The following is a 21,622-nucleotide window of genomic DNA, read 5'->3' as shown; positions in this document are numbered from 1 at the left end:
ACACACACGTTGGCACTGACTGACTGTCCAGAGATGGCTTTCACCATAAATAAACTATGGTGTGAAAACACCACTTCGCAGACAAATCTTATCTTCGGCGCCGGGAAACTCTTTCATCCTGCTTAAGCGTAACAAAGGGATGAAGTGTGATGATTGCAATGCTGAAAATGTCGGACCAGTCCACACCTGTCTAATGATGTGTTTGTAAGGCCACAGAGGCTGCCGCTGATTACGTTTTTGTTTTTATTTGAGATGTCTTTAACCGTTAATCCTGAACCCAACCCACGGGCTCTGATGCTATTAAATGTCTGCTGAGTGGGCTTGTAGTTTATCCGCCCGGGGACTTCAGAGGTACCTGCCTTCCCAATAACCTGCCGCAGGGTGGCGTTATTGCGCTTTACGTAAAACTACACAACTTTTTAAGACGTGCTCTTCAGCTCAAATACTTCCACCCTTAAAGCTAATATTTAGGCTTATAGCTGTATCATTTCAACTCAATGTTCAACACTTTGCAAATAGACAAACGGATAAACTAATCCTAACCATGGGTTTTTAGGCTCGACTAACCACAGTCTCTATTGCTACGAGATGGAATTCCTCCAGAGCCAATCAGTGGTCTCGTAACTGCTCCGTATGTGTGGCGGTAATGTTGTGGATTTTGTTGCCTCCTGTGTTTGTCAGGCAGGAAAGGGGAGACTTGGGACGAGTTTCAGCGGAGTAGCTCGGCTGGCTAGCGATCCGGTCTCGGTGCACTCTGCCACACCGTTACGGCCTTGAGAGCCACTCTGACACTTCTGGGGAGGGAACATGGTGGTTCTAAAGATTCGAGACCAGGTGAGTTACTACTACTAGCACGCCACTTGCTGGCTAACTGAGAACTAGCTTGCAAACTACTAGCTGGGCTAGTGTAGCTCGCTAACGTTAGCTAGCTGGACACAGCTAGCTAGTCCAAGAAGGGGACGTATCGTTAGTTGTCTAGTTAGTAAGTTAACTAGCTAGATAATTAACAGAGTTGGGTTGATTAGCCGCTAGCTACTTGGTTAGCAAGCTCAAAAAGTGTAGCTTTCCTGGTGTCAGTAAGGTTCATGGAAGAAAGTTAGCTTGCTTGCTACTAGCAACTAACTAGACAACTCGCTAGTAGAAGCGTGCTTTTTGCTGTTAAAACAGATTTTGGAATCTGGCAGTGTAGCTACTACATTATGTGGTTTGTTCGTGCTTGGAGCTTTAAAGGTAATCAATTGTTTCTTAACCTGTTGATCTTGCCACATCCCTTTACTGTTTTTAAGCAGCTAGATTCACGAGACAACTCATATTTTTTTAATATCAGGGTAATTTGGTTAGTTATATATTGTGATGGGTATTGTAAAAGTATAGTTAATGGGTCGCGTTGCATGCTACTTTCGATGGAAGTCTCCAATAATAGTTAAAGTATTTCCACCGTGAAACGGTCAGCGACTTTCTACGGCCTCGACAGTGTCAGGCTTCATTCAACAGCAACAGGTGAGGCTGTCACTATCACTCCACCATGTGGAATGACTTGGCTTAGTATATGTCAGTCTACTGCCCACTTGTCTCACCCCTTCTTAGTGAAAAAATTGATCTGTAAGCCTATTTAACTTTCTTTTTCTTATCTGACTGTATTTTCTTTGTCTGACTTCTTTGAATAACAACTATATATTTTTAAGTGTAACCTTCATAATACATTGTTTGACAGATGATGCAAGATACTGTGTTTATAGTGCCAACAGCTGTGGTTGGGTAAAGTGCACTCCTCCATCATTAATTAGGGCTCCAAGTTTATAGTGTGACAAAAGCACATGCGCACACACACTCTGGCATGTGCCACACGGTCACATGCAGGGCTATGCCTAAAGAACTATTGGCTACGGGATTGTCCAGTTTAACGGAAGAGGGGTTGGTTGACATGAGATCATCTGTATTGTTTTACAGTGTCGCTCATTGACAGAACTAGACAAGGAGACAAAAATAGCCTCTCTAAACGGCGGCTTGAGAAGAGGTGATGCAAGCGTGTCAGAGTTTTGTGGATGAAGAGGAGGAGTAGGGGGTATAAGGCTGTGTATAATTACAGGCAGCTACTTTTCTCTCCTCTAGAGGGAGTCCAATAACCACAGATAGGCTTAAGCAGAAGCCGAGCTTGAATAATCACTGTATCAGAAGGCTTCCAAACCCCTTTCTCCATCTCACTCTTCCTCTCTCTTCTGCTTAGAGATATTGTGCTTTTTAGGACAACGATTCGAAAGATCTCTTTGTCGTCCGTGTGATCCTTTATTCACTAAACAGATGGGCAGAGGGAAGGCATTATTAATAATCGTGCCATTTGTTTTTACCTGTGTCAACTTGTTTGATAAATAGATAGTTGTTTTGTATTGAAAAATGTAGACCTAAGTTGTAAACACATTTCCTGAGCAGATACTTGAAGCCTAACTAAGTTCCTAAATTAATATGAATAACCTTCACTTTCATACTTGCCTTCATGTTAGTGCATACCAGAGCTGTGTGTCTCAATGCCAGGGACATGGGGTCATGTTACTTACATGACTCCCAATGGTTAGGGTTAGACCCAACCGTTAGAACAAGGATCATGGTCGTCCTGCAAAACACTCACATTCAAAGGTGCGTGTGTGACCCTGAGAGAGAGTGAGAGTGTGTGTGAGAGACGGGGGGGGGGGGGGGGGAGAGACAGGGGGGGGAGGGAGGAGAGAGGGGTTTTGGTCCCCCTGATGCAGTAGTGTTATGTGGCGTTCCCCCACTCAGCAGAAACACAGCAGGTATTTTAAGCCCACTGCCTAAAAGCCTCCATGTTGAATCCCTATACCCATTTGTCCTGAACTGAACACTGCTTTATAGAACGACTCTTTTATAACATGCATTGAGTAGTGTGTTCTGTGGTGTATGCTGAAGGAATCCTCTTGGTTGATGGTAGTGGGATGGGTAAGAGAAGCATGTGTACCCAGTGTGTCATTACCTTCAAAACACTTCCCATACACATAAACTTCCTATCCTGGAAACAGATGCTGTGGCCGGGAGTATAGCTTTGAATGGCTCCAGCAATTGGCTTGCTATATACAGAGCCAAATTTAAGCTCTGGTTTGGATGAACTTTTTTTAATTCTCTCTCTCCTCTCTTGCTCTGTCTCTCTCTCTCTCTCTCTCTCTCTCTCTCTCTCGCTCGCTCTGTGTCTCTCTCTCGCTTGCTCTGTGTCTCTCTCTCTCTTGCTCTGTGTCTCTCTCTCTCTCTCTCTCTTGCTCTGTGTCTCTCTCTCTCGCTCTGTCTCTCTCTCTCTCTCTCTCTCTCTCTCTCTCTCTCTCTCTTGCTCTGTGTCTCTCTCTCTCGCTCTGTCTCTCTCTCTCCTCTCTGTCTCTCTCTCTTCTCTTGCTCTGTGTCTCTCTCTCTCTCGCTCTGTGTCTCTCTCTCTCTCTGTCACTCTCTCTCTCTCTCTTGCTCTCTCTCTCTGTCTCTCTCTCTTGCTCTCTCTCTGTCTCTCTCTCTTGCTCTGTGGTCTCTCTCTCTCTCTTGCTCTGTGTCTCTCTCTCCTCTCTGTGTCCCTCCCGCTCCTCCTGTCTCTTGCTGGGTCCTCAGGCCGTGTTGTCCTGCATATGAAGGGGGATTGGCACACACTGCTCTTGCTAGCTGGCCCAGCATTCTGGGGGCTCGTTTGTTCCAGTTTTTTAATGAGGAACTTGGGAACTCTTGAAGCTATGCCACCAAAACCCCAGTGGGAGACACTGATGACAACCATCCTGGCATAATTCTCTCTAAGTTCTAGAAGAATATGAGTCTCTGGTTGGTTCACTGTGTTTCTGACTCGGTTAAGTACTCGGAGGGCCCCAGTCTGGTCAGCAGAAACCACATTAACTATTGACTCTGTCCACGCTTGCCTTTATTCTTCCACCTGTCATTTCTCATTGGTCTTTTCGAGGGTAACTTTCCCGAATGTTCTAAAGCACCAATCGGTTTAGCTGACGTTAGAACGGCAGTGAAGATGATGCTTTCCGGAAAGTCTGCACGTTTACCGTCACAGACTAACACATTGAAGCAGTGTAGACCACGCCAGCTCAGTTTAGACCATTAGAGACCTTCTCTGACCAGACGGATGACCTTGTGTCTACTGCTGACGGTCGTTTGGATGGAGCTGAGCTAGGCTTTCACTCTCTCTTTCTCGCTCTCTCTCTCTCTCGCTCTCCAACTCCACTGTTGTCCTCTCCTTGCCCCTCCCCCTTTACCAATTTATGCTTCATATTTCTCTGCTGTATGCACTCTGTCTATTAACTTACATATGCAACCCTCTCTCTCCCTCCCCCATCTCTCTTCGTTACCTCCCCCTACCTTTCCACCCCTGACGCGCCTCAATACCTCTCTCATCTCCTTAGTCAACCATTCTCCCACCAAACCCCCTCTCACGCTCTCTCGTTCTCTTGGTTCCCTCTCTCTTGCTTGCTCCCTCTCCCCCTTTTTTTCCCTCCCTCTTCCCTCTCTCTTTTTCTCTCTCTCTCTTTTTCTCTCTCTCTCTTTTCTCTCTCTCTCTCTCCTCTCTTCTCTCTCTCTCTCTCTCTCTCTCTCTCTCTCTCTCTCTCTCTCTCTCTCTCTCTCTCTCTCTCTCTCTCTCTCTCTCTCTCTCTCTCTCTCTCTCTCTCTCTCTCTCTCTCTCTCTCTCTCTCTCTCAGCAGCCTCCTTTTACAGAGCAACACTCATTGTAGAATTGCCCACGCTAGTCACAGTGTCGTGAGTGTGTGTCTTTTCTGAGCGTGCCTGCGTGTGTGTGTGTCCCTGCGCATGTGTGTGTCAGGCTGCACCGCGGCAGCGAGGATATGTAGCTTCCTGTAGGCAAGCCTGCCTGGATCATTCTGCCGCATGTTGCTACCGCCACCATTGCCGCCCCAAAGGAATTCCCTGCTGCCGTGTGTGTGTCAGAGAGAGGGAGAAAGACAGAGAGAGAGAGAGAGACGGGGGAGCTGCCATGTAGCACAGCCACACTGGAGGACAGTTGGGAGGACATTAGCTTGCTCTCACACCGGATTCTAACTCAGGAGCTGCAGTGTGTGGAAGACGTTGGTAGCTGTGTGTGTGTGTGTGTGTTAGAGGTAGGACAGTGGGGTCTGCTTTTGATTCTTGAAGCGATGGTGCTCCAGGATTGTGCTTGTATGTGAGGAGTGTTGTGTGTGTGTGGACAAGCCCGCACCCTGTGTGTGTTTGTGTTCCTGATGCGGTCTGAGCGTGCGAGTCGTGTGTGTATCGTGGTGTTGGAGGAGGTGGAGGAGGACGAGCCCTCGCCCCCACCTCACCCAAACACCTCTCTGGACCACAGATCCCATCATGCACCACGCAGACCTCCCACACAGGAAGACAAGGTGAGATATACTCTCGAGCCCCCCTTTTTCTGTTTGGTTCCGCATACGATCAGCTAAGATTTCTCAGTGGTTTGCTTTGGCTGTGGCTTGCGTAGCATATGGCTAGGCCCAGCGTGTGGGACCACAGCTAGCACGGTTGGTGGAATCCTGTGAAATAACCTTCTGTTAGTCTTTGGGAAGATTGCTAGGGGAGTCAGGGTTCAATTCCAGCTTAACGTTTCTCCCGAGCTTTGATGCTACTCCCGTGAAGAATGCAGTCAGACAATAGTGTGCACATTACTTATAAGCCACGGTGCTCAATATAGCACCAGAGTAATCACAGATAGAGCCTTGTCCGGAGGATCTGAGAAGATTGCTTGGGTGATTCGTCAGCCGAGCTTTGCATCCTTCTGCTTTGACAGAGAAGAGACTACGAGGTCCAGCTGGTCCCTGATGACAGGGTTAGTGTTGTTGGTTCACGTCTCCCCTGTGTTCCCTCCTATAGTTCTTGGTTATTAGGTTATAATAGGCTCGAGACAGATGCATACAGGCCCTGTAGTTACCGTTATTTCAGGGGAGCTGGGGGCAGGAGACGGGACTGAGAGAGACTGCTGGAAAGACTGCTGGGGTCTGAATGGAATAACTTATCTATCTTTACACCCAGCCACCCCCCACTGGGACAGAGTGTGTGAGTGTGTGAAAGGCCTGTGTCACTTTTAGCAGCCTCGAGGTGTGTGTGTGCGTGCATGTCAGTAAGGCATATTGTTTACAAACTGAAACCCGTATCAGGCACCCCCCCCACACACACACATTTTTGACATTGGTTAGCATGGCCCAGGGAGGGGAAGCTGGTTAGTGGAGCTGGTCAGTGGGGCTGGTCAGTGGGGCTGGGGCTGGTCAGTGGGGCTGGTCAGTGGAGCTGGTCAGTGGGGCTGGTTAGTGGGGCTGGTCAGTGGGGCTGGTTAGTGGGGCTGGTCAGTGGGGCTGGTCAGTGGGGCTGGTCACCAGCCCTCAGAGAGCCAGGGCTTGTTCCCTCACACCTCCACCCTGTCCTGTCATCACATGACCACATCCTGATGAGCTGGAGATGAGCTGAAACATCATCAGTGGAGCGGATACTCTCTGTTGTTTCTGTTGTCTCCCTCCTTCCCCCTGTCTCTCTCTCCCTCCCCCCCTGTCCCTCTCTCCCTCCCCCTGTCTCTCTCTCTCCCACCCTCCCCCTGTCTCTCCCTCCCCCTCTCTCTCTCTCTCGCTCCCTCCCTCCCCCTGTCTCTCTCTCCCTCCCCCTGTCTCCCTCCCTCCCCCTGTCTCTCTCTCCCTCCCCCTGTCTCCCTCCCTCCCCCTGTCTCTTTCCCTCCCTCCCCCTGTCTCCCTCCCTCTCTCCTGTCTCTCTCTGTGCCTCTCTCTCTCTGTCCTGTTACAATATTTCCTATACAACTATTTTCTCTGTGTTTGCTTGCGTCAGCACATACGGACCAGGTGTGAGCTAGTAGGTGTGTTTGGGTGAGGGCAGGGCAGTGTTTTTCTCCTGTCGCCCTGCAGCTGTTGCTACTGACAAGATCTGTCGTTAAACATGACCCCACACCTGCTGCGTTTTACTACACCTCAGTGACTTATGGCCTCTTTCCTTGCCTTGTTGTTTTGATTTCCCCCTCGCTCTCCTCCTCCCCTTCCTCTCTCTCTCTCGCTCTCTCTCGCTCTCTCTCTCCCTCTCTCTCACCCGTAGCCGTCTCTGCTGAGAGCCATCTTCAAAGTGGACCCAGACGAAGTCCGCTCCCTCATATTCAAGAAGGAAGATGTCAACGTGCAGGTACAAACACACACACACACAGGGTTCTGTCTCGATCTGAAACAGCCCCACACTCACTGAGTCACGCATCATGGGGCCTGGGGGGTGGGGCGGGGCTAGTAACCTCAGCCATCCAGGCAGACATTGATTTGGGCACCTATTGATTGACTGACTGGCTGTTTGAAAGTGCAGTCTGGCAGAGTGACTACACCCGCCCCCTCGCCTCTCTGGTTGTTCATATAGACAGAAGCGTCTACCCTTGTTAGAACGCTTTAAACAACCTAATGGTTTATGTTAGAGCACAGCCCTCCTCGCTGCTCCCGTCACATCACCTAACACCCTCCCTCTCTCTCTCTCTCTCTCCTCCATCACTCTCTCTGTCTCTCTCTCTCCTCCATCACTCTCTCTCTCTCTCTCCTCCATCACTCTCCCTGTCTCTCTCCTCCATCACTCTCCCTGTCTCTCTTTCTCCTCCATCACTCTCTCCTCCATCACTCTCCCTGTCTCTCTCTCTCCCTTTATCCATCTGTCTCTCTCTCCTCCAGTCTCTGCCCCGCCCCCTCTCTTCTCCATCCTGTGGGTTTAGAATGCTGGGGTCATCATAGTTGTCTCCCAGAGTCAGCAACATTGGTTCAGACCAATCATGGGCTGCCAGCCTTGTCATGTGACGTTGTTTATGGCTCCACTTTCCTGATTGCCCTCCAGTGCTCTGACAGAACAGGGCATGGAAAGGGGGGGGGGGGGGGGGGGGAGAGAGGGAGAGTGGGAGAGGGGGGAGAGGGGGGCAAGAGAGGACAATGGATGGATAGTCACTGAGGGAGACAGAGAGACAGACTGCTTTCTCCATTTTCAAAAAGCCAAGGGCACGCTTAGTTCGTTCCACAGATGAAATGATTGAATGGAACAGAAAGTTGATCCGTGGTTGGACCGCGGGGATGGAGGGTACAGACATCACAAAGAGACACGAGAGATTCGTGGGATAGCGGGGGAGTGGAGGAGCAGAGATGGAGGGCGTGAGAGAGGAGGGGTGACAGGATGATGAAGGGAAGTCCCTCCTCCCTGGTCTCATGCTGTCTGGGGCTCCACTGACATCGCATGGCCAATCGATGTGTGGTTTAGTGCCTTCAATTCATCTCTCTGGATGCTATGGGGAAAAAGCCCTGTTTGCGTTGCGACCAGTGAGAAGCAATGGTGTTAAGTGTGTGTGTGTGTGTGTGTACCCCCCCCCCCCCCTCCCTGCCCAGGACAACGAGAAGCGGACCCCCCTGCACGCTGCTGCCTACCTGGGAGATGCTGAGATCATCGAGCTGCTCATCCTCTCAGGTAGCCTGATGCTGCTAACCACCCTGCCTCACTGCCACCACACTGCCTCACTGCCACCACCCTGCCCCACTGCCACCTCACTGCCACCACCCTGCCTCACTGCCGCCTCACTGCCACCACCCACCCTCACTGCCACCACCCTGCCCCACTGCCACCTCACTGCCACCACCCTGCCTCACTGCCGCCTCACTGCCACCACCCACCCTCACTGCCACCACCCACCCTCACTGCCACCACCCTGCCTCACTGCCACCACCCACCCTCACTGCCACCACCCTGCCTCACTGCCACCACCCTGCCTCACTGCCACCACCCTGCCTCACTGCCACCACCCTGCCTCACTGCCTCACGGCCACCACCCTGCCTCACTGCCAACACCCTGCCTCACTGCCACCACCCTGACTCACTGCCACCACCCTGCCTCACTGCCACCACCCTGCCTCACTGCCACCACCCTGCCTCACTGCCACCACCCTGCCTCACTGCCACCACCCTGCCTCACTGCCTCACTGCCACCCGCCCAGCCTCACTGCTGTTATCCACGTTGACCTCACCCCAGTTCAGCCCACACTCATCCCTCTAACAGCTGTCCTCAGACACCAGAATGTTTGACCCATGACCCCTTAACCCCCAACATGTATGGTCAGGCGACTGGATTTTAACTGTTGATCTCAGCCGCCGATAAAGGGGGAGGGGGTTAGCTGTTGCTCAGCAACGTGATAGGACGCAGAACAGGTGCAGCTCGGCTATTTTAACCCCCCGCCCCCCTCAACAGATGGGCCCCCAAACCTCGTGGGACATTTCCCCTAGGCCCCGGGGCTCCTGGGACGACCCCCACCCTCCTACACATTTAGAGTCTCCATGGAGCAGGGCAGTCCAACTTTTATTCAGTTTCTCGTAAACTCCCCCCCCCCCTCTCTCTCCTGCTCCCCCTCTCTCCACCAGGAGCCAGGGTAAATGCCAAAGACAACAAATGGTTGACTCCTCTTCACCGAGCGGTAGCTTCTGGCAGCGAGGTACCACACACACACACGTAAACACACACACACACACTCATGCATTTACACACGCACACATTCACACACTTAGAATGGACTCAAAATACACCCAATGAGACAGTCTCCCCCCCCCCCCCCCCTCCTCCCTCAGGACGCCGTGGCGACGCTGCTGAAGCACAGCGCGGACGTCAACGCCCGCGACAAGAACTGGCAGACGCCGCTCCACGTCGCCGCCAGCAACAAGGCGGTGCGCTGCGCCGAGGCGCTGGTCCCGTTGCTGAGCAACGTCAACGTGTCAGACCGGGCGGGGCGCACCGCCCTGCACCACGCTGCCTTCAGCGGACACCTCGAGGTACACACACACACACACACGCTGTAGAATCTGGTATGTAAGCGTGTGATATTACATCGATATGTAATGTGTGTGTGTGTGTCTCAGATGGTGAAGCTGCTGCTGTCCAGAGGGGCCAACATTAATGCGTTTGATAAGAAAGACAGGAGAGCTATCCACTGGGCAGCCTACATGGGTGAGACCAGGCAGAGTGGAACACACACTGTTAATCTGTGTTCTATCTGTGTTCTATCTGTGTTCTATCTGTGTTCTATCTGTTCTATCTGTGTTCTATCTGTGTTCTATCTTTGTTCTATCTGTTCTACCTGTGTTCTATCTCTGTTCTATCTGCCCTGCTGTGGGAGAGAGTCTTACAGGCAGCACTCCCTCTATCTCCCTCCCTCTGTCTACCTCCCTCTGTCTCCCCCCCTCCCTCTGTGTCCTCCTCCCTCCCTCCCTAGGTCACCTGGAGGTGCTGAGGCTGCTGGTGTCCAGCGGGGCAGAGTTGAACTGTAAGGACAAGAAGGCCTACACGCCCCTGCACACTGCTGCCTCTAGTGGCATGGCCAGCACAGTGCAGTACCTGCTGAGCCTGGGCGTGCAGGTACACACACACATTCATACACACTCTCTTACACACACACAAACAATATCGTTTTTCTCTCTCACACACAGATTGACCTGTACATTAACACATTGACACTCCAACACTCTCTCTCTCTCTGTCTCTCTCTGTCTCTCTCTCTTCGTCCCTCTCTCTCTCTCCGTCTCTCCCCCTCTCTCTCCGTCCCTCCAGATCAACGAGCTGAACACGTATGGAAACACAGCCCTGCATGTTGCCTGCTACAACGGTCAGGACGTGGTGGTGAACGAGCTGATCGCAGCGGGGGCCAGCGTCAACCAGGTGTGCTGTTACTGCAGTCATGCATTCAGTCAGAATGCTTCTATCCAGAGCCGTGTACAGGAGGATTTGAACCCGGGACTTCTTGATCTGCTAGCAAATGCTGTCTACCGCTAAGCTATAGACATTGTTACAAGCAAGAGTGTAAAAGTGCATGGTGTGTGTGTCCACTCCCCAGGTGAACGAGAGGGGCTTCTCAGCGCTGCACTTTGCGGCGGCGTCCCGCCAGGGGGCGCTGTGTCTGGAGCTGCTGATGAGCAGTGGAGCTGACGTCAACATCCGGGTCAGACCACACACACACACACACATCCGGGTCAGCTGGCCTGACCACACACACACACATCCGGGTCAGCTGGCCTGACCACACACACACACATCCGGGTCAGCTGGCCTGACCACACACACACACATCCAGGTCAGCTGGCCTAACCACACACACACACACATCCGGGTCAGCTGGCCTGACCACACACACACACATCCAGGTCAGCTGGCCTAACCACACACACACACACACATCCGGGTCAGCTGGCCTGACCACACACACACACACACATCCAGGTCAGCTGGCCTAACCACACACACACACATCCAGGTCAGCTGGCCTAACCACACACACATACATCCAGGTCAGCTGGCCTAACCACACACACACACATCCGGGTCAGCTGGCCTGACCACACACACACACATCCGGGTCAGCTGGCCTGACCACACACACACACATCCAGGTCAGCTGGCCTAACCACACACACACACACACATCCGGGTCAGCTGGCCTGACCACACACACACACATCCAGGTCAGCTGGCCTAACCACACACACACACACACACACACATCCGGGTCAGCTGGCCTGACCACACACACACACACACATCCAGGTCAGCTGGCCTAACCACACACACACACATCCAGGTCAGCTGGCCTAACCACACACACACACATCCAGGTCAGCTGGCCTAACCACACACACACACATCCAGGTCAGCTGGCCTGACCACACACACACACACACACACATTCCTTCCTGAGAGCAGCTTGCAGCCTGGGGGTTTCAGTTTTCCCCCCCTCCATCCATATGTCTCAGCACCAGAGGCCAGCCACCCCCCCAGCCCCCCCCAGCCCTAACCCTGCCCAAACCAGGGCTGACTCTCTCTCCATCAGAGTTCAGGGTGACTGTAGGCCTCAGGGTGCTGGGTTGACCACAGCTTATAGGACACTGCCTGGGTTAGACAGGTTAAGCAGAGGTTCACCAACACCAACCTAGAATATACAATGATACCTCAGTTAAATCATTCACACTCTCTGTCTACCTCTCTCTGTCTCTCTCTCTCTCTCTGTCTCTCTCTCCCTCTCTCTCCCTCCCTCTCTGTCTCTCCCTCTCTCTCTCTCCCCCCCTCTCTCCCTCTCTCTCCGTCTCCTCAGAGTAAGGATGGTAAGACTCCTCTCCACATGGCAGCTGTCCACGGTCGTTTCTCCCGCTCCCAGGCCCTCATCCAGAACGGTGAGCCCCCAGCCTGTCCAGACCCCCCCCCCCCACACTGGGCTGAACCCCCTCCCCTGCAGGGTCCTCACCCAGGGGCGTGTGTCTGTGTGTGTGTGTGTGTGTCTGTGTGTGTGTGTGTGTGTGAGCAGGAGCAGAGGTGGACTGTGAGGACAGGAACAAGAACTCTGCGCTGCACATCGCCGCTCGCTACGGCCACGAGCTCATCATCAACACGCTGATTAACAACGGAGCCAACACCGCCAAGTGAGTCTCACACACACACACCTCTACACACACACACACACACCTACTTCTGCAGGTTGAGGCTAGCTGGTTAGGTGGGTTGGCTGACAGTGACTCCTCCCTCTGTAGGCGGGGCGTCCACGGAATGTTCCCCCTCCATCTGGCGGCCCTCAGCGGCTTCTCTGACTGCTGCCGGAAACTGCTGTCCTCAGGTACACACACACTAACACTCACACACTAACACACACACTAACACACACATACATGCACATACGACGACACCCGGACATCCACACCAGCATTATCATGACTCGGATCCATATATTTGTTGATGTTATTGTTCTTCTTCCTGGGTGATTCCTGGGTGATTCCTGATTTGATCAGGCTTTGACATTGACACCCCAGATGACTTTGGAAGGACCTGTCTACATGCAGCTGCGGCCGGAGGGTGAGAACCCCTTCCTCTCTCTCTTTTCTCGTTCCATCTATCCGTCCTCTCCTGATTCTCACTGCTGTGTGTGTCTCGTCAGGAACCTGGAGTGTCTGAACCTGCTGTTGAACACAGGAGCAGACTTCAACAGGAAGGACAGGTTTGGAAGGTGAGACTCTCCTGCGAAATGACGTTGTGTCCTTGGGCAAGGCACTTCACCCTACTTGCCTCGGGGGAATGTCCCTGTTTTACTGTAAGTCGCTCTGGGTAAGAGCGTCTGCTAAATGACTAAATGTTAAATTTAAATATGGCTGTGCTGTTGTTGTTGTTAGCGACAGCAGTGTTAGCCACACCAGGGCTGACCACATGCTCTTCCTCTTGACCCCTGTGTGTGCGTGTGTGTGTGTGTTGTGCAGGGCCCCCCTGCACTATGCGTCTGCTAACTGTAACTACCAGTGTGTGTTTGCCCTGGTGGGCTCCGGGGCCAGTGTGAAGGAGCTGGACGAGCGAGGCTGCAACCCCCTGCACTACGCTGCTGCCTCCGACGCTGAGGGCAAGTACGTCACCAGGGGGGTGAGAGTGAGAGGGGGTGAGAGAGAGAGGGGGTGGGGGTGAGAGAGAGAGGGGGTGGGGGTGAGAGAGAGAGGGGGTGGGGGTGAGAGAGAGAGGGGGTGAGAGAGAGAGGGGGTGGGGGTGAGAGAGAGAGGGGGTGAGAGAGAGGGGGTGAGAGAGAGAGGGGGTGAGAGAGAGGGGGGGTGCGAGTGAGGGGGTGAGAGAGAAGGGGTGAGAGAGAGAGAGGGGGTGTGTCGGAAAGAGGGGGTGAGAGAGAGAGAGAGACAGAGGGGGGGGGGGTGTGTGTGTGTGAGAGGGTGTGAGAGAAAGAGAGGGTGTGTGTGTGAGAGAATTTGAGCTTTTCCCATCTGGTTTCTGATTGGCTGTCGGTGTGTGTCAGGTGTCTAGAGTACCTGTTGAGGAACGATGCCAACCCCGGGGTCCGAGACAGAGAGGGCTACAGCCCTGTTCACTACGCCTCGGCCTATGGACACACACTCTGTCTAGAGCTGGTGAGAGCTAACACACTGCACAGGGTCAGCATGCAGAATCCATGAACACAGCACATGAGCTCCTAGACACTGGACACTGAGCTGGGCCTACACAGCACAACTCTACCAGCTCTGCCACACGCCACCATTTAGATCACCGACACAATGTGGCATTAAATAGGAACTATTGATTTAGTCTTAGTGTTAAAGCTGCTCGTGTACAAACTGACTGTCTAACTTTCTGTTTGTTTTCAGATGACCAGTGAAACGCCCCTGGATGTGGTGAGTACATCATCGACCTCTGTGTGTTGGACTGGTGGTTGCTGTTCTGATGCTTACCCTGGTACTCAGGTCCCACTGTCCTGCATGTTTGAGATGTTTCCCTGCTCCAACACACCTGATTCTCTGACTCTCTCATATGGCACACCAGCCCCATCTGCTGGGCTAAAAGTGTCCCTGCAACATGTTGAGCTTGTTCCCTTTCCTCATCCTCCTCTTCCTCCTCCTCCTCTTCCTCCTCGATCTCCTCCTCCTCCTCTTCCTCCTCGATCTCCTCCTCCTCCTCTTCCTCCTCGATCTCCTCCTCCTCGATCTCCTCCTCCTCCTCTTCCTCCTCGATCTCCTCCTCCTCCTCTTCCTCCTCGATTTCCTCCTCCTCCTCTTCCTCCTCGATCTCCTCCTCTTTCTCCTCGATCTCCTCCTCCTCCTCTTCCTCCTCGATCTCCTCCTCTTCCTCCTCGATCTCCTCCTCCTCCTCAGTTGATGGAGATTCCAGGGACAGACGTCCTGAACGACTCAGACAGCCACGCCCCCGTCAGCCCTCTACACCTCGCAGTGAGTCTGTGTGTGTGTGTGTGTGAACTTGTTTGGTGAGTAAAACAAGAAGAACATTTTCTTGGTCCCCATCAATTCCAGTGTTGTTTGTAGAGGGATGAGGGTTAGTGTTAGAATGACATTAAGGGTGGGGGTGAGGAGATAGGGATATGATTAGGGTTCGGTTTTTAATTTAGGGAAAACAGGATTTAGAATGGGACTAAATTGCGAGTCCTCACAAGAATAGCAATACCTGGTGTGTGTGCTCCATGCTGCTGCCTGTGTGTGTTGACGTGCTGCTGTGTCCAGGCGTACCATGGCCACTGCTCCGCCCTGGAGGTGCTGCTGGGCTCTCTGCTGGAGGTGGACGTGAGGACCCCTGAGGGCCGGACCCCCCTGACCCTGGCCTCCTGCAGGGGCCACTCAGAGTGCGTCTCCCTGCTCCTGCACCACGGAGCCTCCCCGGTGGCCAGGGACTACGCTCAGAAGAGAACGGCCATACATGCTGCAGGTGAGTCGGGTGGCTGAGCGGTTAGGGAAGCGGGCTTGTAATCAGAAGGTTGCCGGTTCGATTCCCGGTTCGATTCCCGGTCGTGCCTAATGACGTTGTGTCCTTGGGCAAGGCACTTCACCCTACTTGCCTCGGGGGAATGTCCCTGTTCTTACTGTAAGTCGCTCTGGATAAGAGCCTCTGCTAAATGACTAAATGGAAATGGAAGGTACACACACACACACACACACACACTCATCTATGCTTTAGGAAGGCACACACTTACAGTTAACTGTACACTTACTTTCCCTCTCTAACTGTGTGTGTGTGGGGGTGACCCTCTCTCCCACAGCCATGAACGGCCATCCTGAGTGCCTCCGACTCCTGATCAGCAACACCGACACACACACTGTGGACACACAGGACACCAACGGACAGTGAGTGTGTGTGTGTGTTCAACTTAATGATGATCATCATTTTGTGATTGTAGATCTGTTGATGAATGTGTGTGTGTGTGCAGGAGCCCCCTGATGCTGGCGGTGCTGAGTGGACACACAGAGTGTGTGTACTCTCTGCTCAGTAAAGGAGCCAACGTGGAAGCCAAAGACCGCTGGGGGCGGACAGCACTGCACCGTGGGGTGAGACTCTCACACACACTCACACCCATGTTCAATACACGTCTCCTCATGCCAGTAACCAGACCCCTGCTTCCTGTAACGCCGCTTGTGTGCTTCCTGTAACGCCACTCGTCTGCTCCCTGTAACGCCGCTCGTCTGCTCCCTGTAACGCCGCTCGTCTGCTCCCTGTAACGCCGCTCGTCTGCTCCCTGTAACGCCGCTCGTCTGCTCCCTGTAACGCCGCTCGTCTGCTCACTGTAACGTCTCTCGTCTGCTTCCTGTAACGCCGCTCGTCTGCTTCCTGTAACGCCACTCGTCTGCTCACTGTAACGCCGCTCGTCTGCTTCCTGTAACGCCACTCGTCTGCTCACTGTAACGCCGCTCGTCTGCTCACTGTAACGTCTCTCGTCTGCTTCCTGTAACGCCACTCGTCTGCTCACTGTAACGCCACTCGTCTGCTCCCTGTAACGCCGCTCGTCTGCTCCCTGTAACGCCACTCGTCTGCTCACTGTAACGCCGCTCGTCTGCTTCCTGTAACGCCGCTCGTCTGCTCCCTGTAACGCCGCTCGTCTGCTTCCTGTAACGCCGCTCGTCTGCTTCCTGTAACGCCGCTCGTCTGCTCCCTGTAACGCCGCTCGTCTGCTCCCTGTAACGCCGCTCGTCTGCTCCCTGTAACGCCGCTCGTCTGCTCCCTGTAACGCCGCTCGTCTGCTCCCTGTAACGCCGCTCGTCTGCTCCCTGTAACGCCGCTCGTCTGCTCCCTGTAACGCCGCTCGTCTGCTCCCTGTAACGCCGCTCGTCTGCTTCCTGTAACGCCGCTCGTCTGCTTCCTGTAACGCCGCTCGTCTGCTTCCTGTAACGCCTCTTGTCTGCTTCCTGTAACGCCGCTCGTCTGCTTCCTGTAACGCCGCTCGTCTGCTTCCTGTAACGCCTCTCGTCTGCTTCCTGTAACGCCGCTCGTCTGCTTCCTGTAACGCCGCTCGTCTGCTCCCTGTAACGCCGCTCGTCTGCTCCCTGTAACGCCGCTCGTCTGCTCCCTGTAACGCCGCTCGTCTGCTTCCTGTAACGCCGCTCGTCTGCTTCCTGTAACGCCTCTCGTCTGCTCCCTGTAACGCCGCTCGTCTGCTCACTGTAATGCCGCTCGTCTGCTCCCTGTAACGCCTCTCGTCTGCTCCCTGTAACGCCGCTCGTCTGCTCACTGTAACGCCGCTCGTCTGCTTCCTGTAACGCCGCTCGTCTGCTCCCTGTAACGCCTCTCGTCTGCTCCCTGTAACGCCGCTCGTCTGCTCACTGTAACGCCGCTCGTCTGCTCCCTGTAACGCCGCTCGTCTGCTCCCTGTAACGCCGCTCGTCTGCTTCCTGTAACGCCGCTCGTCTGCTTCCTGTAACGCCTCTCGTCTGCTCCCTGTAACGCCGCTCGTCTGCTTCCTGTAACGCCTCTCGTCTGCTTCCTGTAACGCCTCTCGTCTGCTTCCTGTAACGCCTCTCGTCTGCTTCCTGTAACGCCGCTCGTCTGCTCCCTGTAACGCCGCTCGTCTGCTCACTGTAACGCCGCTCGTCTGCTCCCTGTAACGCCGCTCGTCTGCTCACTGTAACGCCGCTCGTCTGCTTTCTGTAACGCCGCTCGTCTGCTCCCTGTAACGCCTCTCGTCTGCTCCCTGTAACGCCGCTCGTCTGCTCACTGTAACGCCGCTCGTCTGCTCCCTGTAACGCCGCTCGTCTGCTTCCTGTAACGCCGCTCGTCTGCTCACTGTAACGCCGCTCGTCTGCTTCCTGTAACGCCGCTCGTCTGCTCCCTGTAACGCCTCTCGTCTGCTCCCTGTAACGCCGCTCGTCTGCTCACTGTAACGCCGCTCGTCTGCTCACTGTAACGCCGCTCGTCTGCTTCCTGTAACGCCGCTCGTCTGCTTCCTGTAACGCCGCTCGTCTGCTTCCTGTAACGCCGCTCGTCTGCTCCCTGTAACGCCGCTCGTCTGCTCCCTGTAACGCCGCTCGTCTGCTCCCTGTAACGCCGCTCGTCTGCTCCCTGTAACGCCGCTCGTCTGCTCCCTGTAACGCCGCTCGTCTGCTCCCTGTAACGCCGCTCGTCTGCTCCCTGTAACGCCGCTCGTCTGCTTCCTGTAACGCCGCCTGTCTGCTTCCTGTAACGCCTCTCGTCTGCTTCCTGTAACGCCGCCTGTCTGTGCCTCCAGGCAGTGATGGGCCACGAGGAGAGTGTTGAGGCCTTGCTGCAGCGCGGGGGCAGTGCGTGTGCCAGGGACAGCAGGGGGCGGACCCCCTTCCACATGGCGGCCGCCTGCGGCCACGTGGGGGTCCTGGGGGGTCTGCTGCAGGCCGCCTCCTCCTCCCTCACCCCCACGCCCATGGCAGACCACCAGGGGTACACACCCTTGCACTGGGCCTGCTACAACGGTACTGACCACAGAGAGCCCCGGGTTTACACTGCAGATGTTGGAGGGGTCACTCTGCCCCTCTCTGTTTCTCTGTGTCTCTGTTTCTTATTCTTTCTTGTCGTCTCGCGCTCCATCTCTGTTTCACTTCCTCTTTCTTTCACTTTCTCCTCATCTCTCTATCACTTTGTCTTTTTTTCTTTCTTTTTTTACTTCCTCCCTCCCTCCTTTGGTCTGTGTGTGCAGGATATGATGCGTGTCTCTGTGTGTGCAGGATATGATGCGTGTGTGGAGGCCCTGTTGGAGCAGGAGGCGTTCAGGAAGGCTCAGGGGAACTCTTTCAGCCCGCTGCACTGTGCTGTGTAAGAGGCCTGGCACACACACACACACCTACCCACTCAGCCTGCAAGGCTGACTGTTATGTCTCCGTGTGTGACGTGTGTGTGTGTTTCAGCATGAACGATAATGAAGGAGTTGCTGAGATGCTCATCGTCTCTCTGGGTCCCACTATCATCAACGTCATGGACGCCAAGGGCAGGTGAGACATGCTGCTGGTCTCACAAACACACACACACACACACCCCCCTGTACCTACACACTACACACTATGTGTGTGTGCTCCCCAGGACCCCCCTGCATGCGGCGGCGTTCTCCGACCACGTGGAGTGTGTGTCCTTGCTGCTCTCCCAGGGGGCGCTGGTGAACACGGCCGACTCCCACACACACACCACCCCGCTGATGATGGCCGCGCACAACGGACAGACCAACGCCGTAGGTCGGTACCTGAAACACACACACACACCTCCTCTTGGTTCCCGCCGGTCCGTCTGTAATGTGTGTGTGTGTGTGTTGGTCTGGTAGAGATGCTGGTCAGCAGTGCCAAAGCAGACCTGGCTCAACAGGACCACCACAGGAACACAGCCTTACACCTGGCCTGCAGCAAGGTGCTCCACACACACACACGACCCTACACACACACAACCTTACACGCACACAACCTTACACACAATCACACACAACACTACCTTCACAGACAAGTGCATGAAACAGGAATAGTGCCCCCTCTGTCTCTTTCCTCATGTTTTCTTGTGGCTGTTCCTGTCTGCTGCTCCAGGGTCATGAGACCAGTGCCTTGTTGATCCTGGAGAAGATCAGTGACAAGAACCTGGTCAACTGCACCAACACAGCTCTGCAGACGTACGTCCCACACACACACTCTCACACACAGCCTTCTGGATAGGGAGAGGACTGTATAATAAACCTTACTGCTCTCAATCTCTCTCCCTCCTTCCATTCATCTCTTTTCTATTACCCCCTCTCCCTCCCTCCCTCCCTCCCCCTCAGACCCCTCCACGTAGCTGCCAGGAACGGTCTGACTGTGGTGGTCCAGGAGCTGCTGGGGAAAGGAGCCAGTGTGTTAGCAGTGGATGAGAATGGTGAGTAGAGAGAACACACACACACAATCACACACACACACTATCACACACACACTCTCCCCCTCCTTAACTCCCCCCCCCCCTCCTCCAGGGTACACTCCGGCCCTGGCGTGTGCCCCCAACCGAGATGTAGCCGACTGCCTCGCCCTCATCCTCAACTCCATGATGCCGACCTCGCCCATGGTCACCATAGCAACGATCCCCGGGCTTGCGCTCGGCGGCGGGGTTGTCGATCACCCCGGCAGCCGACAGTCGAAGGGCGTGGCTTTTGACGCTCCGCCCCCCCTGAGGCCTGACCACACCTCCTGCTGCAGGCAGGACCGCCCACTCTCTATCGAAGACGAGCTCAACGACTCAGACTCCGAGACTTACTGAGGACACACCCACCCCTCCACCCCCCCCCCCCCCCCCCCCCCCCCCCCCCCCCCCCCACCACCACCACCACACGGGTGGGAACTGGGACACGCCCACTATGGGACACGGGACACGCCCACTATGGGATACGGGACACGCCCACTATGGCCACAGCCGTTGAAAAGGTTGGTGAGCCAACAACTCAGGGCCTTAAAACAAACTGAGGGAAGAGACAGGTCTACGGTGTCGGTCTGAAGACTGAAGAAGTTTCTGAAGTCTCTTCTTCAGGACGAACAAGATACAACATCATGAGCTATGTGCTGTCATCCATCTGACTAGCATGGCGGTCCAGTTTCTGACCGGAAAGGAGTTTTCGCTTCGATTACAATAAAGTGTTTTTGATTTTCTGTCTCTGCTGGGCTTCCCCTGAAGACTCCTTCTACTGAGTCCCACCACGCATACTTTGCCTTCTGTAACCGCGGCTATGCCCAGTCTGTAACCGCGGCTATGCCCAGTCTGTAACCGCGGCTGTGCCCAGTCTGTAACCGCGGCTACGCCCAGTCTGTAACCGCGGTTACGCCCAGTCTGTACAGAAAGGGCAGAGGGACAATCTCAGTCCAAGGGACCAAGAGACTCAGGTGTCTGATCTAATCTCCCCTGTGACCCCCCCCCCACCTCTGTTGGTCTCATTGATGACTGAGATGGAACTGAAGCCTGGTTCATACATTTCTGATGCTGAGTTGATTCACCTGATCACTGTGTGATAGAGTGGACTTAAGATTCAAGTGAGTCAGTTCACATCGGCAGGCCAGTGTAGTAAGAGCTGTCTGATTTAAAACAGGAGTTGATTCTCACAATGGAGGGATGTATGTATGTATGAATGACTGATGTTGTTGTAGTTCTCACAGGAGGGGGGGAGGGGGGGTCATTTGGATGTTAACACTAAGGCCTCTCTGTGAAGTTCCTCTGGTGCAGAGCAGCTACTGCATTAGGGAGGTGCCTGTAAGGGTTGCTGCTGGACTGGCTGAACTAGGATGACGTTGGTCTGAAACTCACACCCTCAGAGGAGGAGCTTAACTCATCTCTTAGTTGTGGGCTGGGAAAGCTGTTCTTCTCAACTTCCTGTCTGTGTACTGTACTGGAGACAGGAAAGAGAGTGTGTAAATGTGTGTGCAATACAGTTTGTGTACGATACCATGAATGTGTGTGTGTGTCTGTGTCTTTGAGGTATGTTGGCTTTTTAGGCACATTCATGGCCACTGGTTTAACGTTCTTAAATAATACTATGTAAAGGATAAATAAATTTCTTTTGAAATCTTGTGTCGCTATCTCTGTATGTCACATGAATGGGGTGTGTGCTCCTAGCGACAGACAAGGTCAGGAGGTAGCAGGGTTCCTGCGGGGGCCGTAAAGTCTACATTTCTGAACTTTACATTTAAGGCCTTAAAACGTCTTAGAAACAGGGATGTGGACAGTCAGTCCACTGCGGACAGGAGTGCACTGCGGTTACAGCGGTCTGGGTCCACGGATGTGTTTGGCACTGCGCTCTGTGCTGGATTTGAACCCAGGTTGTTGTGGTGTGAACCCAGGTTGTTGTGGTGTAGGCTCTAGTTCTCAACCCACTAC

At 53.9% G+C, this 21,622-nt stretch overlaps 1 protein-coding gene across 3 annotated transcripts; it reads left to right on the top strand.

Moving 5' to 3' along the window:
- Positions 1–445: 445 nt before the first annotated feature.
- On the top strand, positions 446–21,311 carry LOC124467173 (serine/threonine-protein phosphatase 6 regulatory ankyrin repeat subunit A). Of its 3 annotated transcripts, none has more exons than XM_047019338.1 (29): positions 461–834; positions 7,075–7,158; positions 8,382–8,460; positions 9,406–9,476; positions 9,610–9,810; positions 9,898–9,985; positions 10,251–10,393; positions 10,586–10,693; positions 10,869–10,973; positions 12,120–12,198; positions 12,330–12,444; positions 12,553–12,635; positions 12,808–12,871; positions 12,954–13,022; positions 13,270–13,410; positions 13,806–13,917; positions 14,152–14,178; positions 14,656–14,730; positions 15,019–15,220; positions 15,552–15,636; positions 15,720–15,837; positions 18,009–18,228; positions 18,481–18,568; positions 18,661–18,744; positions 18,833–18,981; positions 19,068–19,150; positions 19,321–19,403; positions 19,551–19,642; positions 19,734–21,310. In XM_047019338.1, the coding sequence occupies exons 1-29, from the start codon at positions 808–810 to the stop codon at positions 20,015–20,017; spliced, it is 3,159 nt and encodes a 1,052-aa protein (XP_046875294.1). In that variant the 5' UTR covers positions 461–807; the 3' UTR covers positions 20,018–21,310. The 3 variants fall into 3 exon arrangements, with proteins under 3 accessions (XP_046875295.1, XP_046875294.1, XP_046875293.1); XM_047019337.1 differs by lacking the exon at positions 461–834 and adding an exon at positions 4,684–5,369 and having other exon boundaries at positions 19,734–21,311; XM_047019339.1 differs by lacking the exons at positions 12,553–12,635; positions 12,808–12,871; positions 12,954–13,022; ... (13 more) ...; positions 19,551–19,642; positions 19,734–21,310 and having other exon boundaries at positions 446–834; positions 12,330–12,448.
- Positions 21,312–21,622: the final 311 nt, after the last annotated feature.

This window comes from Hypomesus transpacificus, chromosome 4 (genome assembly GCF_021917145.1).
Source record: "Hypomesus transpacificus isolate Combined female chromosome 4, fHypTra1, whole genome shotgun sequence".
Lineage (NCBI taxonomy): Eukaryota > Metazoa > Chordata > Actinopteri > Osmeriformes > Osmeridae > Hypomesus > Hypomesus transpacificus.
Note: the sequence above shows the minus strand (reverse complement) of the source record. Positions and strands in the feature narration are given on the sequence as shown.

Bases quoted from the DNA above. Each gene is read 5' to 3' on its own strand.
- LOC124467173 (XM_047019337.1), top strand. From the start codon at position 5,223: ATGCGGTCTGAGCGTGCGAGTCGTGTGTGTATCGTGGTGTTGGAGGAG. The intron at 9,477-9,609 runs GTACCACACACA...CTCCTCCCTCAG, and splicing joins CGGTAGCTTCTGGCAGCGAG to GACGCCGTGGCGACGCTGCT. The intron at 14,731-15,018 runs GTGAGTCTGTGT...TGCTGTGTCCAG, and splicing joins TCAGCCCTCTACACCTCGCA to GCGTACCATGGCCACTGCTC.